General features: G+C 47.9%; 1 protein-coding gene across 2 annotated transcripts in view; it reads left to right on the forward strand.

Moving 5' to 3' along the window:
- Nucleotides 1-19942, forward strand: part of NTAN1 (N-terminal asparagine amidase) — a 279397-nt gene that overhangs the window by 216950 nt on the left and 42505 nt on the right. For both annotated transcript variants that reach the window (XM_078663196.1, XM_078663197.1), the window contains one exon: nt 3658-3755. In XM_078663196.1, coding sequence (XP_078519322.1) covers nt 3658-3755 — 98 coding nt within the window. The remainder of the gene's footprint in view (nt 1-3657; nt 3756-19942) is intronic.

A 19942-nucleotide genomic window follows, 5' to 3' on the forward strand; every position in this document is an offset into this window, starting at 1 on the left:
GTTTGGGCTTTTCAATTTTCAAAAAGGGCTTTCATGCACTTATTAAGTTATTTTGTAGGTCGAGCTTAGTGGCAGCACACATGGGCAGCTCGCTCTGCGAGGCATGTTGTTGTATGCACTGGAAGCCCCGCCCACTCTCCGCCCATATTTGTCATTGGCTTGTGTCATTGTCCTTCTGAATTGTATGTAGGCTTGTTAGTCCCTTTTGGTACCGCCTTGTCTGCATGTTACTGCCCATAACGAATGGACCTTTTACTTAGTTCGTTACACGGTCTGCGTTATCGAGTGGTTGAGCACTAGTTTCTTTAATGATCTTTCCCGATTCCACCCACACAACGCCGCAGCCAACTTTTACATTGCTGTTACATATTTTTTTGTCATTTGCAAAGCGGTCTGCATTCACTTTAGCGGCCAACCTGCTTCATATATTTAACTTACACCGCGGTCCGCTTTCACTTAGGCGGCCTCGCTCCTTTAATTAATTTGCAGTGCAGTCCGCTTTTACTTTAGCGGTCGGGCTACAGAAACTTGCTTTCTTTTAGCAACTAGACCGTCCATACCCATTTTTAAATCATAGTATAACCTTAATGCTAGTGCTGCCGTCAGATGTTGTTTACACAGTGTCCAAACTATCCTCATTGTTTACATCCGCAAGTTTTAAAATGTAATGGCACGCCCATTCCAAATATGAAGCAACATAGCTATAAGAATAGTCTACGCAAGTATTTGGCCGAACTGATTACCAGGGTTGTAATTAAGCCTTTACTCTAGGGATATTATATGCATTTTATGTCTGACAGTGCTATTTGGGGTATGCACATGTACTGTTGCTGACAAGTCTAGATACTGTAAGGTGCGATGGAGAAGATAATTGACGTACACGAAGGGGCCCTGACCCATAGTCTGTGAGTGGTGCAGCAGTGACTTTATTTAACTGTTCAAGCATCGCAAGATACAGATTTCTAGACACTTCTTTTCTTATTTTGGGATTTTTGTTTGTGTCCACGGCTGCTCTCCTTGATTTCAATAACTTCAGGGAGAAGCAGAGTGGGTGTTTGTTGGTGTTCTGTGCCTGCGCTGACCAATGGACTGCATGTGTGTACCTATAGCTTGTGAGGGTCATCAAGCTATCTTGAGACCAGGCTCCATGTTTAATTTGTAAAACAGTGAGTGCTGATGCCAGAGCTCTGCTCAGAAACTCAGCACGCAGAATACCAAGGCTGTGTACTCCTGAGTATACCTCATGGCTCTTCCATCCACTAGCAAACACCCCCTGCTCCTTTATCTCACTCTTGCTGATCCCTGTTTTCTCTCTTTGCACTGGCTTTTCTATTTTATTTTTCCGTTTCTACTGTTCTTATGGGTGCCAGCACGACCCCTTCCACCCCCCCCCCGCAACTACAGCCTCAAATTAAGCACTGGCCAGGCCACGACAGAGAGAGCAGGATTCTCCACCCACCTGTCGTTTCATTCAGACTGTAATGGGAGGATCAGGTGGAAATATTTGAGAACTACCTAGAGGTACTGGATGGTCAAGACTTTTGTACTACAAGGAGGAGAACATTAGTGTTGTGTGCATTGAAGTAGGAAGGACAGTTGTTGTTTTTTCAATTGAAGGTTAAAGTTGAGCACCGTGAGAGATTGACAAGTCTGTTATATTCTAGGATAGAGTCAGGTTAATTGAAAAATGATTCAGTGGTGGGAGCAGAATGGTAGCGTGAATACCACAAAGCAGAGCTCTAAAGGGGCCGAAAATGTTACAGCAGTGTTTGTTCTTTGAGAGTTGTTGTGGTTTGCGGGGTAAAAATTGTGCACAAATAAGACATCTGCTGAGGAGGCTCCCTATTCCAAAACGTTTTTGTGCTGCTCTGCATAAGTGGATGACGGTAACAGGATTGCTATTGCTTTAGAGAATATCTAGAATGCGCGTGTTGGGTGTCGCACACCATCACAATTCATTGAGAGGTACCACATGTAAGAATGCATACATTTGTTTGTCGTCCTCACCACATTGTTTGATAGTAAAGGTGTTATTTGCAATTTTATTTCTACAGATTGTGAAACCTCTAAAATGCATGGTGGATGCGTTCCTTGAATTAATAAAGACTGGGCAAATTTACTACGAATTAATAAGCAAACACAGCCCTTGGCTCTTTCTCTCTATTTTAATATCTAATGGATGAAATACCCTTTTTTCTGCTTGATAGTATTTTCTTAAGTTAGTTTTTAGGACGAGCCTAGCATGTGCTGCTCTAGGAGATGACCTCTTGGAATCGGTCTGCACGTTTCTGAAACTCGTGTGTGTGGCGGCCACCAGCTTGCAGTAGCGAGCAGGGGCGCGCCGGGTGCCATCTGTTCCTTATCATGTTTCCAAGGGTCGCTTTCACTTTCACGGCCGCACCCATCCCGGCCTGCATTACAGCTCGCGCGTGTGGCGGCCTCCAACTTGCGGGAGCGAGCAGGGGCGCCTCGCTCTCATCTGTTCTTTATTTTATTTATTTTTTAAATATATTTTTATTGCAGCATCATAATGTGTACACTCAATTCACCGATCAGGCCAGCATCCTTCAGTCGCGTAATACAGGCTCCTAAAGAAAAGAAAAAAGACTTACACAGCCATTCAGCTCACACCCCGGAGGTCGAGCGGCATTAGACAGGAGAGCAGTAGTCGCTGATAGATGCATTAAGGCGCACATATAACTGTGTCTCAGGCAGTACTCAGGGCTGCGTTTCTTACCACCCGGTTCTCCTGTACCCAGCCTATTGAGCTCCTAACAAAATCAAACACCCCCCTCCTCAACTCCCCACCCCAGGCCCCACCATCCCTTCCCCCTCTACCCCCTACTCCACCCCCCCCCACTCTGCCCCCCCCCCAGGCGTGTCAGAGTTCCACAAGAGCAAGCCAGAATCCCTCGCGGGGAGTGCAGGTCCGAGACAGACAATCAGGAGTAACCAATAGGAGACTGCAGTCATCACGTGGGGCGCGGGGTAATCCAAAGGGAAGAACCTCTCTCATCTGTTCTTTATCATGTTTCCAAGGGTTGCTTTCACGTTCGCAGACGCACCCATCCTGAGTGCCTGCATTACAGCTAGGGAGATGCAAATCATAATGTATGCAGCCCAAATGGAATGTCCCTTTCTCATTGCGCATTTCCATATGTAATGGCGATGTTTCCATCTACTTTTACAGCCAATAATGAAGGAACAAAAGCTATTCGGCTGGTTCACACATTTCCAACAAAATGCATTAAAACGGTTCTGTCAGCGTGTTCTATTGAGCTCAGCGTTCGGTGTAAAAACATACTTTTCAAGCCGATCACATTTATCAAAACATAAAGCCCCTTTAAAACCCGGCTCTGGCTAAACACTTATAAAGTCCCAAAGGCGAGACCTATTGGCTATGCCAATGCTTGTTTAACTTGAGGTACTTTGAAAGCCTATGCTTTGTAACATCGCAGTATATAATTAATGATTTGTTCTACAAAAGATATTTAAACATGTCTTTTTGATTTGTTTTCAGACTCTGCTTTGGTTTTTCTTATTGTTGCCATTGTTCACACCGACTTTTCCATTGATTGCATCCATAAAAAGTAGTTCAGTTTTCCTGATACCCTTGATCAAATTTATCTATAATCCCTTTAATATGTTCATTTACAGCTGTTAATGTTAAAACGGGTGACCTATTCCCTGCAACTTTTCAAGATAAAGGGCCAGAAGAAGACCTACGTTCAGCTCGCAGTTTTACAGGCGGACCTGTAAGTTTACAAATTGTTCATTGCAAGAGTTACATAACAGTTTTATATTTAGAAAAATAGAATTATAGGTTTCCTAAATTGATATCTGTATCACACAAGGCCGTGCGGTAAAAAAAAGGAGAGCAGTGGCCAGTGGCTGTTGGTGAAATTTGAAAATGGTGGGGCATAAACTTTCCAGTTACAGTACTTAATTTGAGCAGGAAAATGAAATATGAATGCAGTACTTGTCCCTACAATGGCTCCTAGTTTTATCTATTTGCATATCAGCCGGAAAGTAATTGCAGCAGTTGTCGATATCACGGTAGACGGATAGCGTGCAAACAGCATGAAACATTGGCGCTGAGTCACAGGGGGGAGGATGTGGTTTAACGGAATTAACATAAGTGTTAGACCTGGTACCATTGGCGTGAGTCTCCCTTCACATTTTTCCTCTGTTTTTGATATGTTTTGCTTTAGGCACTGTGCCACTGCTATTCAGTGCAACAGCGCAAGTGCTCCCTATGTTAAATTGATGTATTGATTAGTGACTCCATGATTGGCTTATTTGATTTACTTGTCAGACCCTAGTACAGTGCACCATGGTGCCCAGGGCCTGTAAGTCAAATGCTGCTAGTGGGCTTGCAGCACTGATTGTGCCACCCACAAAAACAGCTTGTAAAGTGTGTCTCAGGCCTGCTATTGCAGAGCCTGTGTGCAGTCTAGTACTACCATGTTGACTTGGTAAGTGCACCCACTTGCCATTCCCTTTTCTACATATCAAACACCCCGAAAGTAGGCCCATGGGCAGGGTGCATTGTATGTAAGAGGTAGGACATGCCCTGATGTGTGTGGCATGTCCTTATAGTGAATTACAGCCATTTTCGTGTTTCACTATTGCAAGGCTACCTGTCCCCACAGGCCAGAATGGGCAGTTTGATTATAACATCTTATAATCCTAACTGACCCAGGGAACATGGTAGAAAGTCGAATTTAGTATGCCTGAACTCAGGATGATAAAATACATATTTTAGTAAAGTTGGTTTTAACATTCTGTGTTTGAAAATACCACTTTTAGAAAGTAGGTATTTTCTTACCTGACCATCTAGCCTGCCTCTTCTAGCTTGTGAGCTTGTATAGTGCATGTCTGGTTTGTGAGTGACAGGGGCTGGGGTGGCTCCAGGAGTCAGGGTGAGTCAGCACAGGGCTGAATAGACCTATCTGCATGTAGAGTGGTGGGAGGAGTAGCACCTGGGCCTGAATAGTGCTGTGCCTGCCTTACACAATGCTGGCTCCATCTCCTGTGGTGTGTCTCAGGACCTTGGCCCACCCTGCCAAAGGTAAGAAGGAGTCCTGTATACAAAGTGCTCCAGGAATGCACAGAACTGGTTTGGGCTAGGTACAGGACCCTCTGCCTTAAGAGGACAAAGGATTTTACAGTATAAATATTGGGGCCCAGACCCCAGGACTTTAGATCACTTCTGGAACAACAAGACAAACCTTTGCCAAGGAGAAGAACCAAGGAAGCTGCAGGAGTTTGGACTGCCCCTCTGCCAGTGTGCTGTTTGATGTGTTGGCCTGCAGTGGTGTCTTCATGGCCAAGGAAAGGAGAAGGAACTTTAGGGAACTTTCATCATCATGCAGAATATTTCTCCAAGGGCTTGAACTTGTGCTTTCCTCCTGCTGAAGTTTCAGGGCTACAAGACTTCACCAACAGCTCCCCTCGGAATTTCCTTGCTGGGAATTCTGTATGTAGAAGCCTGCGTGTTGCTGGGAGCTGGAAGCGCGACTCAACGAGAAGAAGTGTGTCGCCGTCGCAGCTGTTGCCGTCGCATCGCCGGAGAAGCGTATCTTTGTCGCAGCTGCGTGCTGTCGCATCACCGGAGAAGCGTGTTGCCACCGCAAGGGTCGCCGTCGCATCACCGTAGAAGAGTGTCGCAGGGCCTGTCGCAGTTCCAAAGATACGGAGTTCGCCGTCGGGTGTGCACGCATCGTCTTCACGCAACAAGGGCGCCATCTTATCGCAACGCACCGGATTGTCACATCGAATCGTGGTGCTATCTTGCCGCAGCGTAACCGGAACGCATTACGAGAATCAACGCATGACCTCCTCTACGGTAAGGAACAGATGTATCCCCTACTCTGTGCAAGCATTGAGGCGCGACGCTTCAACTCCCCTGAAACAAGGAACCGACGCATCACTCTCCCTGCGGACCTTTTGTTTGTTTTGCGTTACGCATCCAAGGTGCTGTTGTGAGAAACGTGTTCCATTTATCATCAATTTGAACTAAGTTACTTCTACCATCTTTAAGTCTATTTTGAGTACAATATTGTGGAATTGTGTCTTTTGTGGTCTTGTGTTAAAGTCTATATAAAGAATACTTATGTTTAACAAACCTGTGTTGTTTCCATCCATAGTGTTTTCACTGTGTTGCTGTACGTGTTCACAATTGCTTAACACACTGCCTCTGAGATAAGCCTGTCTGCTCGTGCCAAGCTACCAAGGAGGTGAGCAGGGGTTGCCAGGAGTGTAATCCCCTTTCCCTGACTAGAAGCAAGGGTCCCTATTAGGTCAAAGGTACCTACCTCTGCCAACTAGAGACCCCCAGTTCTAACATTGGTGGTCAGTGGTGAGGATTCTGGACTTGCATTTGTGACTCATATACAGTGATTGGTGTTCACTACTAGTGAGTGCAGACCAAACGCAACCACATACTTTTTGGTAGAATTTTTTTTCTTTCCATTGGACTGTTATTTTTTCTGAGAACTGCCAATTCTTACTGCCATGAGCAGACCAGCATCAGTTGCATCAATGGGTCTAGATTTTGGGGAAGAGAGGTTGGAAACCTACAACAAAACATTTCTGCAAAAAATGTAAAGTTGCTACCCAAGGCCTTGCCAAAAAGGATGAGTACCAAAAGGCGCAGAGGGCCTGGGTGGAAGCAAGAAATGCCCCATATCTGGTGGTGGAGCCAGAAGGGGATGCAGATGGGCAGCTGGATAGGCCATTGGTTCCAGCCAGGGAAGGGGTACCATCCCCGCCTGGCAGTAGCGTCTCTTCCAAGGACCTGTCCTTAAAGGAGCTGGAGGACAGGGACAGAAATAGGTTGCACAAGCTGGAGATGGCTAGGCTCAAGATGGGGGAGTCAGAGGGACCTAGAGAATAGCAGTTTGTCGTTGGAGAGAGAGAAAATGAGATTGGAACATGAGAATGTTGATGGAGATAGAGCTCAAAGCAAAAAGCTTAGAAATCAATCCCTCTGGTGACAGCGCACCATCTGTGCCTGCAGAAGGCAGAGTATATTCCCAAAGAGGTCATCAGAGAATTCCATAGACAGGAAGATATTGGGCAGTGGTTTGCAGCCTATGCAATAGCAATGGTGGCCCACCGGGTCCCTGAGAAGGATTGGGAGCAGGGTTGGGGGCTGCTTTGTAAGTGACGGGAGGGATATATTGTTAGACATACCCAGTGAGAATAGGATGTCTTATGCCCACATGAAGGAAGCCCTGAGGACAAGGTATGGGTTGACCCCATAACTCTATAGACAGAGGTTCAGGAATTGCAAGAAACTGGAGGCAACTACCTGGGTGGAATATGTGTCTTTCTTTTGCAGAGCTATGGATGGTTGGGTGAAAGGTAGCAAAGTAGATACTTTTGAAGCGCTCTATGATTTGTTTGCATGGGAGCACTTGTCTTCTAAATGTTTTCCAGAGCTACGCCAGCACCTTATTGATAGCAAGTTAACTAACCCTAGGAAGCTTGCTGAGGAGACGGACTGCTGGGTCAGCACCCAGTTCCACAAGGGTCACGTGGGAGACTTTGCCAAAGGTGGGCAGTGTCCCGAGCAGAAGAGTTGGGGGACAAGGGTAAACAGAGGGAGTTCCAGGAAGGGCCCCAAAGTAATTCCCAAAGGAACCGAGGGAAGGGTTCCGAGCCTCCCCCTGAGAAAAAGCAAGAGGTCCTGACAGGTAAACCTGTTCCCCAGGGCCCCTCTAAGTGCTTTATGTGTGGTCAAGTGGGCCACCGGTGGTATGATGCTCCCATGAGAGCTTCCAAAGCACCACCTGGTGCACCACTACGTCAGAAGGCGAGTGTAGCCCTGGGGGGGGGGGGGGGGAGATGGGTGTCCAAGGTGGGTGGGGTCCTGCAGAGATGTCCCTTGCCTCTTTAGGCGAATTTGAGATGGTCCCTAAGACCCAGCTGCCTGATAACACTAAGAAGTACAGGCATGAGTGACCATCAATGGCCATAGGGTGGAAGATCCAAGAGACACCGAGGCTAGTGTGACAGCTGTCAGTTGCCGGCTGGTGTGCAAAGAGCAGGTTATCCCCCATGCATTCTTCCCTGTATTTGCCGCGGACATCTCAGAGAGCCAGTGTAAGGTGTCTCAGGTTCCCTTTGAGTGGGGGGGCTCTCAGGTACTCTCCAAGTAGCTGGGAGGCCAGCCATGCCTGTGGATTGTCTGTTGGGAAATGATTTAGAGAGCTCCACTTGGGCTAAGGTGAAGAAGAAGGCTCATTTGGAGATGTTGGGTCAGCCTGAGTGGGCGTGTGTGACCACTCGGTCTATGGCTGCCAGTAAGGGTGTTCAAGAGGACCTGGAGCCTGAAAGTATGGCCCACGAACCTGCCTTAAAAAGAAGAGGTAGGGGGCGTGGGAAACCAGCTCCCATTGTTCCCACGTCCAGGAGGAGGCAGACCTTGAGGTGGATGCCCTGGAACCTACAGGGGAGCAGGTTGTGAACTGGGGGACCTGCCTGAGCTGACCCATTGGCAGCAAGAAGGAGGACCCTCCAGGGAGGAATTTTGTGCAGAGCAGAAGAAATGCCCTTCTCTTGGGGGTTTGCGGCAACAGGCCACAAACCAGGCAGCAGGTGATCAGTCTGGATCACATTGTATCTACTGGGAGAATGACCTCCTGTATAGCGGGCCTAAGGTTGCTGAGCCTGGATCAGGTCTTGTGCTGGTGGTACCCCAGCGCTTCAGAGCCTTCCAACTGGGTTTGGCTCATGATGTGCCGTTAGCTGGACATCTGGGGCAGGACAAGACCTTTGAAAGGCTTATCACCCACTTTTGTAGGCCCCAGAGGTGAAGAGTTCAGACACTCATTGTAGGACTTGTCAAACTTGCCAGACAAGTGGGAAAAGTGGAAGGAAGCACAAGTAGTCAGTACTCCCTTTAAACCGGTGGGCATTGACATTGTGGGGCCACTAGACCCCAAGACAGCCATTGGCAACAGGTTTATCCTGGTCTTGGTGGACCATGCTACCCGGTACCCAGAAGCCATCACTCTCAGGACAGTGACGGCCCCCGTGATGGGACGTGCACGGATGGGGATTTTCTCCCATGTGGGGTTCCCGAGAGAGGTGGTGTAAGACCGTGGTACAAACTTCATATCTAATTATATGAAGTCCCTGTGGCAGGTGGTACATACAAGTTCACCACTCCTTACCACCCCCAAGGTAATGGGCGGGTTGAGGGTTTCAACCAGACCCTTAAAGGCATGATTATGGGTCTTAAGGAACCTATGAGGCGTAAGTGGGATGTCCTCTTGCCATGCCTTCTTTTTGCTTACCGTGAGGGGGCACAGAATTCCTTAGGGTTCAGCCCCTTTGAACTGCTGTAAGAGGACCTTTGAGTCTGGTCAAGGAAGGCTGAGAGCAATCTCCCAGAAAACCTCCCCAGAATGTATATAGTTACATGCTGGGCTTCAGGAACCAGACTTGGCGATTCAGACAGCTCACTGAGGTGAATCCGGAAGCCAGCTAGGAAGAGATGAAGCGGTGGTACGAACAGAATGCCACTCTGATTGAGCTTCAGCCTGTTCAGAAAGTTTGGGTCATGGCCCCTGTAGAGCCCTGTGTGCTCCAGGACAGGTGGACCAGATAATTTGAGGTGGTGGAGCGCAAGAGTGATGTCACCTACCAGGTGAACTTGCGGTCTCCTAGGAACCCTTTGGGGCTTGCATGTTAACCGCCTGAAGCCCCACTTAGAAAGGTCCGAAGTGGGCCTGCTCCTAGCAACAGAGGATGGAATGGAAGCAGAGACTGAGCCTCTTCCTGATCTCCTGTCTGCAACAGAGCAAGATGGGTCAGTGGATGGTGTCAGCCTGTCTGTCACACTGACCCCTGAACAGCAACAAGATTGTCGCCAACTGTTGGGACAATTCCCTGATTTGTTCTACCTGGTGCCTGGTGTCACTGAGTGGTGCGTCCATGATGTGGACACTGGGGACGGTCCTCCTGTTAAGCACAAGGCTTACAGATTGACTGACAGGGTCAGAGCTTACATGAAGGAGTAGATCTCCAAGATGTTTGCCTTAGGGGAGATTGAGTCCTCTTACAGCCCATGGGCCAGCCCAGTAGTCTTGGTCCCAAAATCTGCTGCGCCTGGTGCCATACCCGAACTCCGGTTCTGTGTGGACTACAGAGGACTCAATTCAGTCACCAGGACTGACGCACATGTCATCCCCAGAGCTGATGAGCTCATTGATCGGTTAGCAGCTGCACGGTACCTCAGCACATTTGATTTGACGTCTGGGTACTGGCAGATCGCCTTAACTGATGGGGCCAAAGAGAGGTCAGCATACTCCACACCAGATGGGCACTACCAATTGCTGGTTATGCCCTTTGGGATGAAGCATGCCCCTGCCACCTTTCAGAGGTTAGTCAACCAGGTGTTGGCTGGACTGGAGGTTTTCAGTGCCACCTATCTGGATGACATCGCAGTGTTCAGCACCAGTTGGGAAGAACATCTGCGCCACCTCTGGGAAGTGTTAATGGCACTGCGAAAGGCAGGCCTCATGATCAAGGCAAGTAAGTGCCAGATCGGGCAGGGTTCCATGGTGTACTTGGAGCACCAGATAGGGAGCAGCCAGGTGGCGCCCCTACAACCCAAGTTTGATACTATCCTGGCATGGGAACCCCCCCAAGACCCAGACATAGGTGAGAGCCTTTTTAGGACTCACGGGGTACTACAGGAGGTTTGTCAAGCGGTATGGCAACATTGTTGTTTTTTATTTTTTTTATTAGGATTTTCAAGATTTAAAATGTCCAGAACATTTGGACAGCATACAGTCTGCAGTACTACAACATCCATCATCCAGCATATTGCAACTGTACAGTGTCACCTATGAAATAACACATTACATTTGACATGTTGATGCACAATTAAGCAGCTTGGTTCTTTTGCAGATATTCAACCAGGTTTTCCAATAGTCTCTTGGCTTGGAACCAGTGGGCAGCTCCTTCTCACATGATTGTAGAGTATCCTTGCAGTAGGCCATATCCTTATCCATTGTTTAGTTTTTGGGGCATCCCTACTGCCCCAGCATAGTGAGATTCTGCGTTTGGCTAGGAGTAGGGCTATTATGCAAAATTTACTCTTAGTAGCTCGCACATCGTGGATGAGTCCCAGCCGACATGTATGAATCGTGCATTCTATAGGTACACCCACCATTTCGCCCAGCATCTTTACAACTTTTACCCAATATACAATTATTGATTCACAATACCACACAAGGTGTATGAAATTGGCGTCTTCTGCACCACACCGTTGACATCTAGAATCTTGACGTAGCCCATATTTACAGAGTCTAGCGGGAGTGTGATATGTTTGATGTAAGTATTTATAGTGCAAAATTTGCAGGTTACCGTTCGGTGTGAGCATGCTGGTTAGGGTGCAGTATATTGCCCATTCATCCTCCGTTAGGTGAGTGTCAAGTGTATCATTCCATCTCGCTAACGCCTTAAGCGTGGTGCCATCTATGTCCTCCTGTAATTTACTGTATAATTTCTATACCATATGCGTGTTGCTAGGCGTCGTGAAAAGCAATTGTAGCGTGGCCAATTGTGACGGTTCAGCAGGGTAAGAGGGGTATCTTTTTTTGATGGCTCCCTGTAACCTAGAATACGTGAATTTAAAGAGTAATGTCTGATTACTAATATATATGAGGTCTTTAGGTTCTATAAAGGCGCCATTTTTGTACAGGTCTCCCATTGTGCTAATACCCACTTGTTTTAGTAAACCTATTCCTACTTCTTCCCGAGTGACTGATAGTTCCGGCATAGAGCGGGAGTTTACGCGCCAGTCTGCCCATCTTCCGCCAAGCTGCATTTGTAGCATCAACGGTATTGATATCTCGAGAATGAAGCGGGGCTGTTGATGAGTTAGGATAGCATTCAACGGTATTGGATGTGTATCGCCTTCTTCTATTGCCACGTGTGTTAGGTAGGGGACATTATGATACCAGTAATGCGCATATTGCGCCTGCGCACACAGATAATAGAGGAGAAAATCTGGGACCTTGAAGCCTCCTCTGGAGTAGAGGGCAGTACAAGGGATTGCATCCCAATTCGGGCTTGCTTACCCGCCCATATCAAGCTTGTCACCATAGCATTCAGTCTTTTGAATACAGCTGCTGGAGCTGTGATAGGGATATTATTAAAAAGATATAGGAACTTAGGTAAAATTACCATCTTGGCAATGGCCAGGCGATCTGCCAATGTTAATGGAAGCTGAATCCAGAGCCCTATTTTGTCATCCATTATACTAATCGCTCTTCCGTAGTTTGTACGAATCACTATTTCTGGATCCCGATGGTACCAGATGCCAAGTATTTTACGGGGTGTGACTGCCACTCAAGTGGGAACTCTGTGGGATGTGGCTGTGTGGTGTCTGTAAAGGGTATAATAAGAGATTTAGACCAGTTAATTTTGAGTCCAGAGTGTCGGCCGAATTTGATATATTCTCTCAGCAAAGGGGCCAGATGTGTATTGGGGTCTCGTACATATAGTACTATATCGTCTGCGTATAGCGAGATATGTAGTGGTCTTTGTGGAAATTGAAGCGCTGAGTAGTGATGTCCCTGTCTTATTTTGCACGCCAATGGTTCAAGGGCTATGGCAAAGAGTAAAGGTGATAGTGGGCATCCTTGTCTTGTGCCTCTTGCAATTGGTATGGTATCTGATATATACGTATTAACTTTGACTCGCGCTGTAGGTGCTGTGTAAAGTATTTGAACCCACTGTAGAAAGATTGGCGGAAATACCATTCTTTGTAACACAGTGTGTAGATAGGGCCATTCAATTGAATTAAATGCTTTTGTTGCGTCCAAAAGGACTGCAGCAGCTTTCGTGTTTGGGGTCAGGTAGTGCGACAGTGCAAATAGCGTTCTGGTGTTGTGGAATTTTTATCTAGTGGGTATAAATCCCGACTGATCAGGGAGTATCAGATTATGCATTAGTGGCTGTAGACTGTCATGCCCCGAGATTCCCGACGTACTGTCCCTTTAAGGGAATCCACTATAAATGTTACCAGAGCCCTGGAAGCTACGCTTTACGTTCTTGCGTCTAGCTCCATTGTTTAGCAGTTCCGTCCTGTACCTGTGTGCCTGACTTCCTGTTGGTCCTTCCGGTTTTGTTTGAAGTCGGCTCCCCTTCTGTCCCGTTACTTGTGCCCCGTTTCTTGATCTATCTCATACTGGTGCTCCGCCCGACGGCCGGGCTTGGTCTCCGCCGTCCGGCCGGGTAGCGTGTTGTCCCTTTTAGGTAATTAGGTTCTTTTTCCCTTTGTACACCGCCCGGCGGCCGGGCTTGTTCTCCGCCATCCGGCGGTGGCCCATTTGTTTTCCCTTATTTATTTACTTGACTGTAAACCGGCTAGCCCCTTCATCATTCATTCCTTGGCCAGCCTGATTTCGTGTTTGGGGATACTTGCGTGGACTCGAGTGGGGTGCAGACTTCCATCTTCACAACTAAGAATCACGGTAACAGCGCTGTGCGCTGCATACTTGTTTTAATTGTGATAGAAAATTATAGAATCCTAAACATGTGTTTTGTATCATAGAATTCCATGCAACTCAGTGGTGTTGGCGTCGGATTAATGTCATGTTCCTTTGATTAACACATGCATCCAGAAGCCTTCTACATCATACTGAGTGAGAGCTTTGCACTTTAGGTCATTATTACTATATATTCATGGTAATAGGAGAGTTGTCACCATTCTTTGTTTTTCACACTAGTAATAGCTCAAGTCGAACTCCTACAAATCCTGCACATCTGTTCTGCGGCTTAGACAAAACATTCGTGGTATGTAATGGTCGTTTACAGACTATAAGAGACATTTATATGTGTAGTGTAACTGTTGTTAGATAACTTGTATATTTCTTTCAGCCCCACGTCTACCAGAAGTCCTTACAGTGTTGTTACACCTTCACGCAGAAGATTACAGTCAGGCCTTTTCTTCCCCAACTTTCCTTGTTTTGTCTCCCTGTTTTCCCCTGGCGAGCCTCTCGATACTCTAGTGTTTGATAGAGTCGGAAGGCCGTAGGGGAAGGCTGTGGTTTAATCTTCGGATTCCTGACGCTCCTGCGGAACCTGCCTGGAAATCATTACAGAACGTAAAGCCCATGTGGTTTGTTCTGCCCGAGCGTCATGGATCTTGAAGCTGTTTCCCTATCGGATGTAGCCAGTATGTTAGGGAACTTGCAGGTTGAGACCCAGGCATTGATTTCTAGGGTGGACACTTTACAAAGACAACATGCGGCTGGGGCTACAGGGGGAGGCACATCAGTAGTACAAGTTACCACACCTCCTTCCCTACCTCTAGCACCCCCTGAAAGGTATGCAGGAGACGCGGCACGATGTGCCGCTTTCCTTAGTCAATGTCAACTGCATTTTTCCTGTAAGGCTAATTGTTTTCCGTCTGAGCAGGCAAAGGTAGCCTTCGTGATATCATACCTCAGTGGGGCGGCTGCAGATTGGGCCATACCGTTAGTTGACCGAGACGATCCGCTTTTACATAGTTACACCGCATTCAGGAGGGAGTTTCGTAAATTATTTGACAGACATGTTTATACCCATTCTTCTGATACGGAATTATTGAGTCTGAAGCAGGGTAATCAGGATCTTGTTGCCTATATTACCTCAGTTTGCAGGCTAGTAGTAGAATCCAACTGGCCAGAAGAGAAACGCAGTACCATGTTTTACAGGGGCTTAAGAGACGATTTAAAAGATGCTCTCTCACAGATAGTAGATCTACCAACATCCTGTACTGATCTCATTGACTTAGTGGTAAAGATATCTCATCGTATCCAAGAAAGAAAGAAGGAGAGAGGCAAACACGATGTAAGATATATTCCTCTGAGAGAAAAGAAGAGTACTGTAGACAAAACCAGCGACGATAGTGAGCCTATGCAGATAGGCATAGTAAGGGGACCCCTTACGCCTGAAGAAAGACAGAGAAGAAGAACACATAGACTTTGTTTGTATTGCGGGAAGGCGGGTCACTTTCTGAAAGATTGCCCTGTTAAACCCGCACAATCCAATTATTCGGGAAACTAGGAAGCCTGGAATCCTGTGAGACAAGGATTCCAGGTAGGTCTGGATTGACAGTCTCTTCCTCTGATTATAACAGCACCCCCACAAATCATCTTTATGTGTCGGCATTTCAGTCCCACGGAGTGCATGGTTTAAATGTGTTGGTAATGGTGGATTCCGGTGCATCAGGGAACTACATGGATGTGGAGTGGGCCAAGGAAAACATGATACCTTGCACAAAAAAAGAGATTGCCAGTCATGTTACCACTATAGATGGCAGCTCACTTGTTTCAGGTCCTGCAACACATCATACTACATTCTCTTCCAGGGGATCCTCATCAATAGTCATAAGCATTAGAATATTCCCGCCCATGCGCGGGACCCCGGAAACAATATATTATATGTGCCCCACATATATTATAGACATATATATAAATATATATATATAAAAATAAGCAATTGCAGCCAAATAAACAATAGAGCTGGAATATGCAGTGAAGAATTTCCACAAATACAGTGTATTCTGTATTAGAAACATGAGAAACAACACCAATGCTTGTTTAGAAACTGTTTTAATGCTTAGAAAACAGTAGAAATTCTCATAACACACTGTAAGCATATACAGCTCCCAGGCTGCATTGCAAAATCCCAGTCTAAAAAGACTGAAAAGCTAACCTGTAGCTGAATGCACTAAAACTGACGCTGTGCCTTTAAGGCACCTCTGCCCCTAGCTTCCCATCATGCCTCAGGGGTTACAGTTAGGTCAGTTGTTCTTTCCGGCTCCTTCAGGAAGGACCCTGGATACTCAGCTCCACACTTTTCTGCCTTTTTCAGTCAGAAAGTCTTCAAAAGAACACTTTTTTTTTATTTACTTTGACTTTTCACATCATAGTCAAGTAAATAACTGCTTAGCAGTCAATTTTTTGTGAGGTTTTCCTTTCAGGATGCCCTCATTATTTGATGATTGCCCTTCTTGTGGCCACAAGAAGGCAAAAACGGACTCTCATGAGGTCTGTATTTTATGCTTGCCAGAGGATCATGATCCTAAAGACTGTTCTCATTGTAAAAAGCTGTCTGACAGAACACTTAAAGACAGAGAGAGGAACAGACTCTATGGTCTGGCCCAGAGATCCATGAGAGGAAGATCTGCAGAGAGGAAGAGTTCAAAGAGACCCAGAACTCCCTCCAAAGGCAAGTCAGAGCGTCCATCAACCTCAGCACCGGGCTCGGCGCTGAAAAAACGACATCTGATGGACAGTTCGAGAGAAAAAGCTCCGTCGACGTCGAGATCGGCGTCGATGAGGAAATCGTCGTCGAAAAGAGGTTCGCCGTCGTCGAAGAAAGCTCCGCCGTCGTCAACTAGGCGACGATCGGCGTCGAGAGAAGCCACGAGATCGCCGTCGACGAAAGGTTCGGCTTCAAGACATAAGTCAACTCCGCCGGCGTCAACCAGGCGACGGTCGGCGTCGAGAGACAGATCACACTCGCCGTCGTCTCGACGTCGACAGGCTTCGAAGAGTGTAACACCTCCGTCGACGTCTCCACGGAGGCGCTCGGCGTCGAGGAGCAAGAGCCCCCTCGGACGATCGTCGTCGAGGAAGGGATCATCTAAGGCACGTCGGCGCTCGTCGTCGAGGATGTCCGATCCTCCGCCGTTGCCACATGCCAGGGCGATGACATCTCCGTCGCCGACAGATCAACGTCGGCCGACGTCGAGAGCTCCGTCGACGGCAGGACAACGCCGTTCGACGTCGAGACCTCCGTCGACGGCAGGACAACGCCGTTCGACGTCGAGGGACCACAGATCATCGTCGAAGCATTCAACGCCGAAGGTTATCGCCCCATCGACGCCGCAGAGGCGTTCGACGTCGAGGGAAAGACTTTTGAGACGTCCTCCAACACCGGTGAGACGAAGATCACCTTCGGTGCCTTCGACAGTCCTAGTGACACAATCTGCTTCACTCCATTCCTCCTCAAGTGCCTCGGGGTCAACGGGGTCATCTTCTAGGAGTAGGAGTCCGGTTCAGAAGAATCCCCAGCGGGGTTACACTTCACATATAAGACTCTCGCCAAGATGGTATGCTCCTTTGAGTAATTGGAAGGATTCTAAGGCACCAGAGAGACTTCAAAGGTACCTGAGTCCAATCCACGGGTCTCCTCTTCAGCAAGCAGAAGAGGCAGAGCGATCACGCTCACGAGAGAGAAGAGCGGACAGGTCGCATGCCCCTAGGGTCTCCCGATCGCCAAGGAGGGAGCAACCCAAATCTCGAACACCGAGAAAGGAGGTACGAACTGAGAGATCGAGATCTCCAGTACATCAGAGGGTATCACGTTCTCCTCGAAGGGAGGAACGACCTAGGAGATCACCGGTGAGGAAGGAGCATTTTCACCACAGGAGAAGAAGAACTCCTTCATCCTCCCCTCCATCTTCGCCTAGATCTTCTAAAGGGGACTACTCTCCGACGCTGGCAGACAGCCCCCACTCAAGAGCTTCCCCTCTGGACGACGTCAACACGTATCTGGACGTTTTACAAAGGGGTGCTCACAAGCTGAATATAGAAATGACCACTCCAGAGGTGTCCACTACTGTGATTTTTGAGACTCTTCATCACAAATCATATGCAAGGCCGTTGCTCCCATTAGTCCCAGGAATAATGGACCCAATCAAAGAGGTTTTCCTCACGCCAGCAACGATCAGAGCAGTACCGGCACGTATCCAGAAAAAATATAGGCCGGCTGACTCAGATCCTATCTTTGTTAAAGGTGAGCCTGCAGCGGACTCAGTTATTGTAGCCTCAGCTAGGAAGAATCACACGGTCGCTCCTTCTTCGTCAGTTCCTCCTGACAAAGACAGCAAGACGCAAGATTCTTGGGGACGCAAGGTATGCAGCACAGCAGCTTCATCCCTAAAAGTCTCTAGTGCATCAGCCCTTCTGGGAAGGTACGATAGAGCCCTATGGGACTCCATGGAACGATTCAAAGGGAAATTGCCCAAGGAGGACCAGAAGGACTTTGAGGAGACCGTGACAGAGGGCTGTTTGGTGGCAAACCAAATGATTAGTTCATCAGCAGATAACGCCCTTCTAGCTGGACATAACTACTCACATGGGATATGTGCGAGGAGATCCTCTTGGCTGCGTTTAACTGGGCTCAAGCCAGATGCCCAACAGCGCATCCTCAATCTGCCTTTTTCCGGATCTTCACTCTTCGGGGAGCATGCCGATCAGGAAATGGCCCGGATGAAGACCGAGTTAGACACAGTAAAGGCAGTAGGTCTGGAGAAACAGAAAGCACCGTTCAAACGATGCTTCAAGACCAACAAGAACCGGGGAGGCCAACAGAGGGTTCAAACCCCTCAATGGTCTCAAAACAAACCGCAAGGAAAGCCACAATACAGAGGAGGAAGGTCAAGCAGAGGTAGAGGCGGACATAATCAGTCCTCTACCACACCTAGAGGAGGCAAGGCCTGAGCAGTGGCTTCCTCTGTCGCCGTTACCCACTCCAGTGGGAGGAAGTGCTGCACAACATCTGGCAGAGTGGGTCAGCATCACGAAAGATCGGTGGGTGCTGAATATACTGCGCAATGGATATGCGCTACGTTTCAGGAAGAAACCACAACCGGCTCCTCCAAAAAAGTCTCGCTCGTACCAACTAGAGCTCCTCAAAAAGGAAGTGAGCGTCCTCTTAAAGAAAAACGCAATCGAAGTGGTGCCCCTATCCCAAAGGGGGAAAGGAGTGTACTCAAGATATTTCCTTGTCCCCAAAAAAGACAAAGAAGGCAAATTCAGACCAATTTTGGATCTTCGACTCCTCAACAAAGTGGTGGTCAAAGAGAAGTTTCGCATGTTGGCGCTCCACCAAATATGTCCTCATCTACAGATCGGAGATTGGATGTGTTCGGTGGATTTACAAGACGCGTACTTCCACATTCCTATTACACCAGGTCATCGAAAGTACGTGAGGTTCCTGGTAGGGTCCAAGCATTACCAGTTCAAAGTGCTTCCTTTCGGACTCAAATCCGCACCAAGGGTCTTCACCAAGTGCATGGCAGTGGTAGCGGCGTGTCTACACAAGAAAGGTCTCTTTGTGTACCCATATCTAGACGACTGGCTCCTGAAGAGTCCGTCACCTCGACAAGCCACCAAAGACTGTCACCTGTGTCTCCAACAACTACACAGGCTCGGCCTCCATGTAAACTCAGAAAAATCGATCCTGCAGCCCACACAAACTATCCACTATCTGGGTGCAGTTCTAGACACAAAGTTAGGAAGAGCGTTTCCTTCGCAAGAGAGACTTTCTTCCATGGGACGAAAATGCAAAAAGTTACTTCAAACTCCTCGTCCAAAGGTGCGAGACGTAGCGTCTCTGTTGGGCTCCATGGCGTCCTGCATCTTCCTAATACCGAACGCCAGGTTGAGGATGCGGCCTCTACAAGAGTCGGTGGAGGATCAGTGGGACCAAGCGACTGGAGATTGGGAGGATCGAATCATCCTGTCTCAAGCAGCGCTGACCTCAATACAGTGGTGGACTCGCCCTCGGAATGTCCTGCAGGGAGTCCCTTTTCAGCAACCTCTTCCTTCGCTGTCTGTGGTGACGGACGCATCTCTAGAAGGCTGGGGTGCTCACATGGGTCATCTTCAGATTCAGGGTCGCTGGTCGACCAACCTTCAGACATACCACATCAACATGCTGGAGCTTCGAGCAGTTCATCTGGCGCTCAAAGCGTTCTTTCCAGCAATAACAACGGACAAAGTCCTGGTTCAGACGGACAACACTACAACTATGTTCTATCTGAGCAAGCAGGGAGGAACTCGATCTCGCCCTCTGTCTCTGGAAGCCCAGGCAATCTGGCACTGGCTTCTGGCTCGGGGACTGTCGGTGGTGGCAGTGCACC

Source organism: Lissotriton helveticus, chromosome 10 (genome assembly GCF_964261635.1).
Source record: "Lissotriton helveticus chromosome 10, aLisHel1.1, whole genome shotgun sequence".
Lineage (NCBI taxonomy): Eukaryota > Metazoa > Chordata > Amphibia > Caudata > Salamandridae > Lissotriton > Lissotriton helveticus.